Below are 14,533 nucleotides of genomic sequence, written 5' to 3' on the forward strand. Positions count from 1 at the left end.
ATTATTATTATTATTAAGATAGCGTTTAAATCCATGGCTTTTCACCCTTTTAACAAGGTGCGGCTTAGCAAAACTACTTAAGTCCCATACTGTATTTCGAATGACGGAAAGTGATATGATTTGCGATTATCATTAATTAGACTGATTGATATCAAGGACTGCGAAACATGATAGCCCACAATGCCAGCGAATGTTGTTGGTCTGCTGAGGCCTGACAGTTCAAGGTTCAGGTCAAAATGTCAATTTTACGAACAGGAGAGGGCACACCAGCTTTCATTGGATGATTTTGCATTCAGCCCGGGACTCCAACATGGCGATCTTTAGCAAGCCTGTTACAGTTTCCTACACTTGTTATGAGTTAGGGCACTGTTGGACTCCTTATTGCACGACTGCATCCCTTGATGTTATGAAAGTTGTTTTCAAAGAGGCACTGAAGATATATGGCACATTGTATTTGGTAATGATACGTACATCTCTGTATTACATGTTGCGTTTTGTACGTATGTTTACTGTTACCAACTTGTGAAGAACAGTACGTGAAAACTCCTCTCTTCTTTGTTTGCCTTGGCAACAACCTGAATGATGAGCAGTTGCACACTTTCAATTTGATAGAAATCTTGGCATAATGTTTGTATCTGTGTTCTGTGATAAACTACTAGTCGTTGCCTCAAGCTAATGATCATATAGCAGGACCAAAGTAATGAAATATTACTGTACCGTGGTGATGGTCAGTGAACAACACAAAAAAAGTGCGACTCCAAATTACCAAATATCTTATAAGTTAACATAAGTATTAGATCTAGTAAGAGGCAAAATGACATTTTGGTAATTGATTGGGTGTGGCCTCTACCTTTTCTGATTGCAATATAAGAATTCTGGAAGGACAGTTTTAATCCCCTCAAGTCAATTTACTTTTCTGTTAATCTAGATCTAATCTAGAATTTAGATATAGATTCTAGGTCAACATTTTTGACATTGAAATCTGGTCAAGTCTTTCTTTTTTATCATTATCTTGCTGATGAATTGACTTGTCAGACTTTGGACTTTAGAACAATGCCAGCCCTGTGCCTTTAGATCTAACCCTCGTCCTGTGGGGGCCGGGTTTATGTCGCCCGATGAGCCTATTTCGGCACCTCGCCTTCGTTCTGGTCCCGCGTCAGTCTAGCCCCTGGCTCAGCGCATGCGCTCCGAGCACCATCTCCCCTTGAATTCGGGTCCCGAGTAGGATCCACATTCACGTAGCTCAAGTGTGTGTGCGTCAGTCTGCATGAGTCTGTGTGCGTTTGTGGCCTTCTTCTTGAACCGCCGGCGTTGGTTCGTAACCGAGGCGTACGTCTCATTCAAAACACGCCAAGTTGGTAGCTCTAGATGTTCGTCCAATGAAATTATAGAGCTAATTGACCCACTTAGACATGAGGAGCTCGAAAGGATAGTCAGGAAACTAGACTTCCATTTTCCTATACAAAATCTTTCAAATGAGCTTGATTTTGTTACATGAAATGATTCTACCTGATAAAAAATAAGCTTATTTGATTATTTTGAATACCATTGTGCAGGTACAAAGAACAATTTGAGTGAAAAACATTCAGAAATTGACCTATATTATCCCCTTTCGAACCCCAGATCATTACAACAAGAGCGTTTAGAAAGGTTTTTAAAATTCGAATGGAGGCGTAACTACTCGTAATGTCTTATCAGCTTATGAGAGGGGGTTATTCATATGTTTGTAACACTTTATGAATAAAAAGCTATGACAGATACAGCGTTATTTTCATCTTCGATTAACACAATCCCACGGTATCCATGGCGAAAACACACGTTTCCCGGCGCGCTCACTGTACACCAACAGTACACACTGAGTGAACCCGGCGGCCTACCCGGAACGTCCGGCGTATTCGGTTGCTGATACGATTCGCATCTCGGTACAGACACAGGACAAGAGTTATTTGATTGAATAGCCCACTCTCCTAGACTTGAATTCTTGTGCTATACGTTTTTGAGCATTTGAAAATTGTTCTTTGCTCTGAATTTTAAAAATCATCTCACTTTTGTTCCTAAGCACTGGTGACTGAGAAGCCTCTGTGCTTCTGAATGGCAGGAAGTTTGTTGACCTACCTTCCTACTGCTTGTAAATTCAAACCTTGAAGTTGTAACGTATGGAGATACCAACTAATCAGTATCTGAAAGTTTGCAATCTACATCTACTGACAAACAATAATTTCTTGTTCTTTGTGTTTCAGCAGATAAAAATATAGTGTGTGTCTTCTACTTTTTATCATACACTCTTGTTAGAACTTTGGGAGTAACTGACTGTATGATCGTCATCTCACTATGCAGCTGATTTTAAGTACGCTGTTTTATTTACAGAATGTAGTGTAGAATCATCCCTTGCCTGACAGGCAGCGTTTTCAAAGGTTTTCATTTAATACCTTTATTTATATATTTATATACCAAATAGAGAGTAGCTTGTTCGTGGGAGGAATAAATTTTGAATTTTTGCCCATGTGGTGGCCTGAAGGGCTGATCCTTTTCAAATTTTAAACTGCCAATGGATCTTAAATGTCTGCGGAACATCCTCATGGGACCTCCAAAATGTTTGGTCTATAAATCCGAGAGGACTAGGTGCTCGATTGATTATCTGCTAAAAGATCTGGGGAGGGGGGGGGGGGGATTGTTGTTAGAAATCATGAGAAGAATACCCCTGTGCTGGTGATGTTTGAACTTTGAACATCCAGGCTTTCAGGCAAACATTATAACTTTTGAGCAACTGATCCCCTAAATCATGTGGCAGTAGAAGAGCTTTTTTTCCTAACTTTCTGGAACAAAAAGTTTCTCTGTCCTTTTACTTGACACTTATCCTCTCTACTCATTTCATCTCCATGGATCGAAGAGTAACGAATCATTCACTTCTGATCAATAGTACAACTGAAGGCAATTTTAGCATCCACTTGCATTGACATATGTCTAGAGATCTGAGAATGATTGATTGTAAGTACTATCAATGGAACTAGCTAGATACTAATCCTTCCCCATATTAACATATTACTATAGTCTTCATTGCTACACTGATCATAAGAATAAATGATGCAGTCGACTACGAATGAGTTGATGTTGTCGAGGGAATAAAGAAAGATAAACTTATCCGAAGTCCAACTTAACTGCCTGGAACTCAAAACCGAGAAATGTAACAAAATATTTGCCCCTGCTCATAATTTTAATTCAATAGGCTACCTTGGTAAAATCAGTGGCGACAGGAAAGATTATTCATGTCTTCTGGTGTTGGTGGCCTAGTGGTTAGGCTCTCAGACTTGCAGCCATAAGGTCTTGGATTCGAATATGCATGTACTTACATCATGTACTTCTACTACGGAAAATTCACTTTCTCACTGCAGATTATGACACATTCCTGAGTACGATAAAACTATCACTTTTTGCCATGTTAATTATTCTCACAATATACAATGTCTGTAATAAACAAACTTTAGATCACTAAAATCCTTTGCAAAGTGAATGTTATTAGCGAAAAGAATAGCTTTTAAAGAGTGAAAATTAAAATTTAGACTCCAGACTTCAGGAAGTAAAAGTTAAACTAAGTTACAGTTGAGAATACATTTTCAGCCGAGTATGTTATACTGAGGTTTTACTGTATTACTTATTGTTTTGCAATGCCCATTGCTGGCCTTGAGGGGAGAGGAATTAATAACGGATGTGATTATTACTTATAATTGTCTCTGGGCATCAAATAAATGTCATGTACACCTGTTCCTTTGCTCCCCTCACCGTTTCTTTGAGGTACTATGTAGGTATATTATTAAACGTTGATAGGCTGTACATTATTGTACTTTTATGTTGTTTCTCTGGTGTCAAAACCTCTGTGAAACATCTGATGTAGTCATGAAAATAAAAAAAATCAATACTACTGTTGCATATTTGAAGTCAGGGGTAAAAAAGCACTTCAAATCAAGTGTTTTTACGTTTGTGTATGAACTTTACTGTACGGTTTGACTACAAATAATGTAAAGAAGAAGAGGTGCCGGGACCCGTGAAAAAGATCTTGAACTTAATTGGTAAGTGATAGTCCCAAACCTGTATAAGCCAGAAACATGCTGGACCTTCAACTAAACCAATTGTGTTGTCAGATGATGGTCCGTCAGTAGACTGTCAATTAAACCAGAAACATCGCATCAGACCTTCAACCAAATCAGCACACTTGTTCTTTTGTATTATTGCTGTTTCTTAGGGCTAATTCTGAGTATGAATACTTGTAAAAGCCTGCATGTTGTGAGTATAACATCATCAAGTACCAGATCTACGACAGACATCGGCGATCATGATTATACTTTATTCTTTCCTCTGCTCAGATGCTCTTTAAAAAAAAGGCTACATTATTCCATCTGGTCTTTATATCAAGGCAAAGCCCTGATCTTTCACAGGACACAACTGTAGGACTCTATATTGAAAACAGAATGCAAGTATCCTATCTTTAGGTTGGAAGTTGTTGACTTTGATCAGGACAATTGTATTTGCAATACTGTGTCTGCTCTTGAATTAGTTGTAGTCCTGATGAAAGCTCTTCAGGCTCGTGTTGATTTAGGTCAGGTTGTTTAATGACCTAGATTTTATTATCATGAGATAATGAGAGCAAATGGAAATCAAACTGCTCTACTGGAGAGCGTTGGTAATAGTACAACATTTTGCCCTTTTTGTGGAAGCATTAACTCCCTATGCATTCTAATGACTGAGAAGTGTGTTTAAAATGCTTTGAGTGAGATGCAGTGAGGGAGTAAATCTTTTTTTTTTTTTACTGTCAAATTATTTTTGTTAAGGAGAAAAATTTAACCGTTTACTCTTGATAAAGTCTTCTTCTAATATCTGATGAAGGCTTTGAACAAAGTAGAACTCACTTGAGGTCATGATCTATACCAGTCAGGCTAGTATGCACGCTCTCAAATGATTATCAGGTGATTAAGATTAAGGCAATCTATAATTAAAGCTGTGTCCTTGATCAAGATTTATCAAACCAAATTTCTTATGTTTACTGTGACATGTTGGCCCAAAAAAGACCTCTGTGACCTTATCACCTCTCTCTACAGAATGAGTCTCCTCATGCAAAACAACATTATTGCTCTCTTTGCCCTTCAGTTAAAAAATAAATTAAAAAATTCAAACTGTACCAGTGCATTGACCACAAAGCTTACAATAACTTACACGTTTCAGCTTTGACAAGAACTCTGAGAGTGAGTCGTGCAGACATGTCTTTTTTCTAACTGATTGTCTTGACTGTGTCTAAAATATTTATTGAGTAACGAATCACTTGAAGTTTTGGTATCACGGCTCCGTTCTGCTGCTGAGCCAACTTATTTTCAGTTAGTTGTATCAGTATGAAACAACAGAAGGGAAATAGATAATTTATACTTCATTTAATTCAAATAGTTCTTGGCCTTTAAAAAACTAGAACTTTCGGCATGCGTTTTCACCTTTCATGTCTTTGCTGTTTGTACACTACATTGTTCAGAAAACTTTGACCAGAATTATTTTTTTATGTTTGAAGAAAGAAACTTTTATGAATGTGAGGTGTTTTTATGTTTTGTGATTGGGGGTCTTTTTTGTTTGATAGTGTTTCTTGGGTAGTGAAATTTTTGAAAAGTATTGTCCATTTGTCAATATTTTATCATCATGCTGACCATGAAGGAATATATAATATGCATATTTCTCAAGGAGCACAAGTAGATTTTGGAATAGACATATTCACTTGTATTCTCCAGTCATTTCCTCTATTGTTCTTTTAAAAATTGTTATTTTAGAGATAGGGTTATATCACACATATATATGTGTCTTCTATCCCTTTTTCAGAAACTATGCTTATGTGCATTCCCTGTCTCAAATGTACTCAATTAAAACCTATTCTACACAAAAGTGAGATCTCAGGGTCTGGTTGGAGGTGCTACTGGTAGGTCCTTCTTTACTTTCCCCTTGATTGCTTCTGTCATATGCGGGTGGTTTTAGGGCACCACTGGTAGGTCCCACCGCTTTTCTTTCTCTTAGTCGTTTCTGTCTGTCTGTCTTACTTTTACCGTGCACTAAAATACCATTACTGTGTCGATGTGCTTCTCTTTACTCAAACAAACAAAGCTAACAAATGTCTGGCATGCTCTTCCCAAGCAATAAATAGCTGTTATGTTATTGTTGTTGTTAACATGCTTCTTTTTACTCAAGCTAAATTGATGGTATCCCTTTGTTTCTGTCCACAGGTCGCTGGTCTTCTACGTAGAAGAGGTCCTCGCTATTATGTGAAAAAGTTCATCCCAGAGACACTGCGATCTTCAGCATTTCTCACCATCAATGGCACTCTCTTTATCTCCATGTTCTGCGTATGGAGGTGGGTTCTCTTCATGTTGGTTGCGGGTTTTGTGAATGTGCTTTCTTTAGATCTTCGATCAAATTCCATTCTTGTGTTATTATTTATCTTTTTGCTTCTTCTTTCCAGCGTGAATTGTGGCAGTTTTATTTCTGTGTTGTTTTGAGCTGTAAAACTATCTTATGGTGTAAGTTGTTGTAACCCTTCACAGCAATTATTAGCCGATCACCAGAAACAAACTAAACAAAATCTTTTTGTGACTGATCTGTTTATTGAGTTTGAACCTAGTTTCTACCACCTTTTCAACACCATGTGTGTATGTTACATATCTATAAATATATTCAAGAGGTGTGAAATTTTCATTGATGTAAGTCTCTGATAGGATGGGATAAATTAGAAAACATTGGAATGACATTTACTTCATACTGTCTCTTGGTTACAGAATGCCCATGTGGAAACTGAACCAGGGTTTCCAGCGTCATAATCAAGTGTTTCATTGATTGAGCTTATCAGGCGCTGCATCACTTGAATTTCATTTCTAAATTTTGCGTACCAGTCACATTGCAAGTGTCTCTTTTGTCTCATATTTTTGTTCGAACGAATTTAGTGACAACTTTAATTTCTTGCCGGTTCAGTTTCAGCTGCACGCCTCTAGATTTGATGCTAGTTATGTTTGGTGATAACAATATTTTGATAAAAACAAGTCATGGGACTTTCTGTTCTCTTGGCTTCACCATCCATTCTTCAAATTTAACAATGTAATGTCTGACACAAAAGGACAGCTTTCTATAGATTGTGGTAAGTAATAATAGTAGGTCTTGGAAAATTTCATGGTATGCAAAACAGATTTTTGAAAAAAAAAACAAACAAACAAAAACAACCAATTTTACTTCACCATGTGCAGTCATTTCCCGGCTGAAGGCTTTTATGACCGACCTACGGTGTATATAAACAATAAACAGTGTCTAATGATTATGTCACATCTAACATTATAGTTCATTATACGTGTAATGTCTGTATGTGTTGGGCTTGATGACATAAGTCGTGCTGAACCTATATAAACTGGCCAATGTTTCTCATGAATAATTTATTATAATCAATTTATGATAAGTGTCGCTCCATACTACACAGGTGTCTATGATTTAATGGCTGGACTCTCATTGTTGAGCACAGAAGTTGTGAGTTCGATCCCCATTGAGTATCTCTGTCTGTCTGCTGGGATACTGCAGCAACCCTCGGAGTCCTTAGTCCGGGTTGGCACCGACATGCATGGTTGAATTATGCTCGCCATCTTAAACCAATAAACCCGTGTCACTGTTATATCGGTGTGCGAGTTATTTGCCCCTACCCCGATGCACCGATATATCGGTGTGTGATCGTGTACCATTGAACAGTAGTCCTTACATGGATGAAAAGGAGAAAAATGAAGTTGAAAGGACTTTGTAGATTTGTGGTAAACACTGTAAAGGTCAAAGCTGCTCAAGGAAGAGGGAATTGGTTTGAATAAAGAAGGCACGCAGAGTTCATGGAGTGTGCAGCCATATAGGCTTTTGTTTTTTGCTGAGGAATCCAGGGGACGCGTCTTCTTGGGCTCAGGTCAGGGTTCATTGGGTTAATGGTGTGAAATGTATGGAGGGGGCGTTAAATATTTACGATTCAGTTCTCTCCATGCTGCAGTTTATTACTTCCTACTCTTTATGGCGGTGAAATTGGGGTAATTTCCTGGGTATTTAATAATGGACCGCCTTGAATCAAATTTATTTACTAGGTTATTTAAGAGGGTTAATAAATGAATGTATGAATTGAACAAGGAGCTATGTAAATTGGTAAAATGTAGAATAGAATTAATATCTAATATGATTCTGGTCTCTTTCTTACTGCTTTATATAAAGCAGGCGGTATAGCAGAATGTCAAGTCCATGTTACCGTACTTGTAAGTGATAATGCGGGTTACGAGGTGTATGTAAATTGAGCAAAACTGCTGTTGAAGAAAAATGGTGTATGGCTGAGTTCCTTTTCCCATTTCGGAAAAGAAATGCTGTTGTTTGTGTCATAAATTTCCCATAATTAATAATATTATACTTGTATTTTGATTTTATCCTGTGTTATTTATATAATATTGCGAGTGAAAGTTACTGGGTGCAGAAGTTTAAAGTATACATGTCTGGGGGCTATTTTTTGTGTAAATACTTTGTTTACGGTTGATGCACTTATTCCATTTCTCATGGTAAAAGGGATTTTTTTGAGTTTCATTTCCCATATTTTTACACAAGTTTTCCATCAGCTGGTTTGTTGGCCATGCTCACCATGCACAAGGTGCAGGGCGTTCTCACGGGTGTGGGTTTATGTCCCATCTGATATATATATATATATATATCCCCTCATCTTTCATTTCATATTTTTAGTGTGCTATAATAATGTTTGTCCGCTTCGTACCTTTTAATTGATGCCAGGCTTTGGCATGGGGAGTGGGTGGGTGGAGGTTGTCACTGGTAGGTCTTCCTTTATTTTGCCACCGTTGTTTCGGTCTATCTGTCTTGCTCTTTTCCAGCACCAGATAGCCATTACTGGGTCTTTACTGTTTCTCTTTACTCAGATTTGGTAGGGTGAATATTTACAATCAATGAGTATTCTAGGGGTACTATCGGAGACGGACGTTAAACTAGGAGGTCCCGCCCCTGAAATAACCTAATAGTGTTGATAGGGGCTTTAAACCCATACCATTCCACCATTTTTTGAGTATTCTAGAGTCTACGTACCCCCAATTCACTGCACGCATACATTCTTTCTTCACCTTCAACAAAAGCCTGTACAATATCTCTAGCCGTTTAATATTGTTGGTAGGATTAGTTGCTAACTTTGAGTAACGTAGCCAGTTGTTTTCTCAGCTGCATACTGAAATGATCATACTTAAAGTTGCACTTACTTGATATCTTCGCTTGAATTAACAAACTGAAGTGGAAAAAAAGCGTCTTAGAATTCTGCTGATCCTTTTGCATGCCAGTGGAGACATTTGAGTAGTCTTCCAGTTCATGCCCTATCTCTCCTGTTGCAACATAATAACCACTTAGAGGATAGTTTTACAGGAACGGGAAAGGGTACAAGAGAGAAAACAAATTTGTGGCATTGTGATGAAATCAGGTGCTCGTCAAAGTACTAAAATACAATTTAAAATAAAATAAATGGGCATTTTTCGTCCGTTGGGCTTTTTTATCCGAATCGTTTTCGGGCTCAATACACACCAAAAATAAAAGTTTTGCAGTTTCCAAGGATACTCAAGTTTTGGAAGTTACCACGCTGTGGCAACCATTTTCTCGCTAATTTTACCGCTGACAATTTTTAACAGCCACCTTTAATCACACTTTTAGCGACTTCTTTTCAAGATAGACAGTAATTATTTTCACGAGCAGCAAGACAAGTGAATACGCTTTAAAAGTGTAACTAATAACTCTCTTTGCCGGGGGGAAAATGACGATCGCCTGATTCCACCGTGTCGTGACATAAATACTGTTTTTCATGGCCTCTGCTGTCTTTCCCCCATGTGTCCTTTTATTGTACTCTGTTCACTAGACCAAACTGGTGTCTGTGGTACAGCAATTAGGCGTTTGGCGGTTGCACACAGGAGATCCCAGTTCGAAGCCCAAGTGGGGAGAAAATGTTTATTGACTATCTTGGTCTTTCTGCTGGCTTGGCACTGACAAGCAAGGTCGGAAGCTCGCCTCATAAATGATCTAAATTACGTCGATAGGAGCGTAAATCACCTACCTTTTAGAGGGGGGGGGGGAAAGCAACCCTCTATTCACCGGGCCAAACTGGCGTGTGTGGTTTTAGCAGTTAGGCGCTTAGCCGCCGTAGGATACCAAGCAAAAACATAATGGTGCTTCTCTTTCTAAGCTTGCGCTGTCTGCATCCTCTTGTAAAGTAATCTTTACTTTTTATAATGGATATATCCTCAACTCTACTGTCCTAAACTCTACCTATTCATACTTGAATCTTGCCTTGTCACGGGTGTCAATATATCGTATCGCAACACCGAGTGTTTCTTTCAGATTAAATTTTTAAAATTGATTTATTATTTTAAATTTACAGTATGTTTTTTTTCACAGCTTTTTGTTTGTGATGGATTATGCTCACTCTGAAAGTTTACGCACTCGCAAATTATTATTATTTGTTTTGTTTTTTCTTTCTTTCTTAAAACATTTTTTTCTTTAAAAACTTGTTGGGTCACTTTTTCCCAAATGAGATTGATAAGGAGCAACCTCTGTTCCGGAGTTGTATGTTTACAACTGGTGTGATGTAGTGACCAGGTTTTTGTAAACGGCTTTTAAAGCCAACAACAGTAAATCGACATACAGAGGGGAGGGATCTGTTAACTTTGAAATTTTGCCCCCCCCCCCCAAAAAAAAAAGTAAACGCCTGTTCCCCTTCCCTTTTCAACACAATTGTTATTTACGCTTGGAACCTCTGTTATAACTTATATAAGGTTCAGAAACCCCTCTTACGTTCAAGGTTCGGAAACCTCTGTTAAAAGGTACATGCACACAAGCCTCTGTTATAAGGATCTGAAGTGCTTTGTGTTGAGATTTGACCCAGGACCTCCTGCACCGCCATCAAGCCGAGCTGTATCAACACGCCCGAAATGTTCTCTTCATGTTTCTCTCTCACTTTTCAGACGTCTGGTGGGCTTTTACTTTTTACAAAATATTTTCGTGTGTGGGAGCCCCCTGTGCATGTTAGCCATTCTGGTTGAGGACAAGAAAAGGTAGCAGTATCTGTCTACTGTGCTGTTTTGCCTGCAGGGCCGCCCTGTCGGGCCCATCTTGTGCTGGCATCTTCATGCTCAACTTTTTGATCCTTTCAGTTGCCAGTAGCTGTTGAGCGGGGCCTACCTACCTACCTACCTTTTGGTGTATTGCCGTGCTTGCATTTATTTATCGTGTGTGTGTGCCTGTGTGTGCCTTATATTTTGTGTTGTATATTTTGATTATTCACTCTCTTTTCTAACTTTACACAAGCGGCAGGATGCAACTGTCTGTGCCGCTTTGGTCTCTGAATATTTTATCTTTTTGTTTTTTGAAAGCTGAACTAAAAATGAGTTCGTCAGTTCAAATTTAATCAACAAATGTAAGTTTCATTTTAAGGTCAGAGAAGAACATGAACGAACTCAGGGCAATAACACTTCTTAGGATAGTATAGGTAAGACAGAACATGGCATGTTTTATATTATTTAAAGCTTCTTTAAAAAATAATTAAACGGGATAGTATATAAGTATGTGATTTTTTCATACTTCAATATAGCAATCTTGTAAGTTTTTAACTTTAACGTGTAACTTGGTTATGGTTAAGTCATTTCTTCTGGTCTCAGAACTCCATACCTGACTGCACAGACATGTTGTACGTCTGTGAAATGTGCGGTTTGTGACAAGTTGCATTCTGCCCAGTTTGTGTATGTATGTCTTTTTGAGTACGCCAGCACAGCCAAGAAACACAGAGAAGAAGAAGGGTCTTGATATGCGTTTCGGCAAATGTTTTTGAATCTGAAATGTCATCCCAGCTTACTTCTCCCTCCCCCCCCCCCTTCCTGTTCGGGTATTTCTTAAGTACCAGCTATGGATTTATGGAATTACCAAATCAGGCGCTATTTCATACAAGAAAATGACCCCCCCCCCCCCAATAACAACATACATTAATGGCTCCATACACTTTCTTTTTATCTCGTAGGAAAAAAATGACCCTTTAACAACATAAAGTAGAAGTTCCATACTATTTCTCTTGAGTTTTATGCAAAGCGAAGACAGTTCTCCTCTCTGCCCACACTGTAACCCCTGAGAGTGAGTGGTGAACAATGAATTCTTCCTTATAATGCAATTACTGTTTGTGTAAACTCCACATTAGATTTAACAGTTCCGACTTCTCTGATAAAGAAGACCTCGACGTAGTCTGTCTTTACTTTGCTGTGCTGGTCAGATGGTCGAGATCAGATCGCTGTGTCCCTGAAAGATACTTTTAATTGAACACGTTATGTATGATGTGTCTTGCGCATGGTGCTTGCTGCATGCAGTGTAGATTGTCGTGATGAATACTAGGAGGTGGTAGGTTTTTCGTGATGGTGCTTGACTTTGACAGACTCTCACAGGGTAAATACAATCCATTTGGCCCACCTTGGAAAAGACCAATTTGTCTAGTTTGGTGTCAGTTTGTGCTGGAAATTGAATGAAACGGGAACAAAAACAATCTCACAATGAAACAGCAATTATCACCATCACACGCCCACCCCCCATCTCCACCCTCGAACAAGGCAGAGCGTCCCACGTTTTGTGAAATGTCACTTTTTGATAAGGCATGAACGTTCTTTGAGGGAGTCGGCCTTTGATCTTGACAAGTCTGAAAGAGTTCTATTTATCATTCCACTTTGTATATTTAAAAAAAATCCTATTTTTCATATTGTCCGTTTTTACCTGTCATGTATCCACTCTCTTTTAGCATTCCTGGTTGTCGACTGACGTTTTTTAAAAATCGCATCTTGTGTATCTTTTGGGTTGGAATTCGATGGTTAACGTAATATGTTTCGTTGCCATACGTTGCTGTCGGATCCGGACTTTTTTCTGGTCAAGGTCAAAGTCTTCTGATTCCCACAAAGCGTAGGTCATCAGAATCAAGTCCTACTTCATGGTCACTCACACGGTCATCGTGTGTTGACAAGGATATCCTCAATCCCCGCTTTACCTTTAACCCACCCACCCACCACACGCAAGTAAGTTTACCCGCTTGTGCTCAGACACAGACGCGCTGTCTGTCGCCACAGACATAATTTCTTCAGAATTTTTCAGACCGAAAAGCGATGAGATGAAGGGGTAAAGCTGTCCCACTACAGTAGTAGAGCGCGAGCGAGCCCTAAGTCACAGTGTTCCACGTGTGTAAGAAAAACGGCGTTTGGTAATTAATTATTATTACCGTGCGCGTGGAACATTTTGAGTTAGGGTTTCCTCACCTCTCGACGAGTGGTCCAACAGTGCTTTAGAGTGTTAAATTTTTTTTGTTTCTTCTTCTCCCCTTCCACCCCCTCCCTCCCTCCTGGAATCGGCAGGAAAACGCTTGGCTGTTCGTCTTTCCTCACTGCGGCTTTTGTCCCGACCTATATCGCGGCTTTCACCGCTGTGCTGTTCGAACGCAAGTCCAGGTAGGGAGACCCACCCCATCACACAATGACCCAATGACCCCCCCCCTCCCCTCAACCTCCGTTATCTCCTCTCTCAGCTTCTTCATGCTTGATGCAGAATACCTATATATGACTGATTAGCAAGAAGAAACATTTTAATAGAATGACACTGAATGTCACAAACTATGGGGTTCCAGTGCCACCATATTGTTTGACGTTAGAGAACATCATGTTCCGGTGCTGCCATATTGTTTGACGTCTCATTGGACATAATATTATTGATTGAGCGCCGCCATCTTGTTGGTTTTACTGAGTGAACATGTTCTTTTATGACCCCTCTTCCATGTTTAGGTGGCGTAGGTAGCCTTGTTGTTAGGCTACCAGACTCGTAACCGTAGGCTGCACTATCTTTGCCTCAGCTCGGTCCGACGTTGTCTCCTTGGGAAAGGCTCTTTACACGAACTTCCCACTTGGCTCGGAGACGGACCTTAAACTATGATGTCCCGCCCTTTAAATAACCTAATAGTGTTGAGAGGGGCGTTAAACCCATACCATTTTTTCTTCCATGTTTTCTGACGTATCTAGACGTGTGTTCTTGTGGGGACTATTGTTAATATTGTCTGGCATGGCAAGAAGGTTGTCTGTCTACTTGGACGCTCTGCTATAAGTACATTACCATAAGCACATGCCATCAGCGGTGTCACCAGCGCTGACAGACCGCGAGACCGTCGAGTCCCGTTGGGGCGTATTTTCTGAGTTCACTTAGTTCGTTATCCGACGTTCAGTGTTCAGGGTATCAAAGTAAATATTACTAAATAGATAGTAACGAAATTTAAACAATACAAGCAAACCCAAGAAGGCCTCGCGGTAGTGAACTCTTAGGCCACGGCGCTTTCAAAGCCAGAATACTGTGCCAAGTTTACTTTATACCAGGGGCGAAGGCTGACTTGTTTGACAGGGTAATCAAAGTGAAACGGGACCAGATATGGCCTGTAGATATCACACAAGAATCTTAC

The 14,533-nt window shown here is 39.4% G+C and overlaps 1 protein-coding gene across 1 annotated transcript in view; it reads left to right on the forward strand.

Moving 5' to 3' along the window:
• LOC101851008 (transmembrane protein 135) overlaps positions 1-14,533 on the forward strand; it is a gene marked incomplete in the record, with an annotated part of 131,334 nt that overhangs the window by 6,381 nt on the left and 110,420 nt on the right. The window contains 3 exon segments of the mRNA XM_013087940.2: positions 256-457; positions 6,252-6,379; positions 11,031-11,120. Coding sequence (XP_012943394.2) covers positions 256-457; positions 6,252-6,379; positions 11,031-11,120 — 420 coding nt within the window.

Source organism: Aplysia californica, unplaced genomic scaffold, assembly GCF_000002075.1.
Source record: "Aplysia californica isolate F4 #8 unplaced genomic scaffold, AplCal3.0 scaffold00022, whole genome shotgun sequence".
NCBI classification, from domain to species: Eukaryota; Metazoa; Mollusca; class Gastropoda; order Aplysiida; family Aplysiidae; genus Aplysia; species Aplysia californica.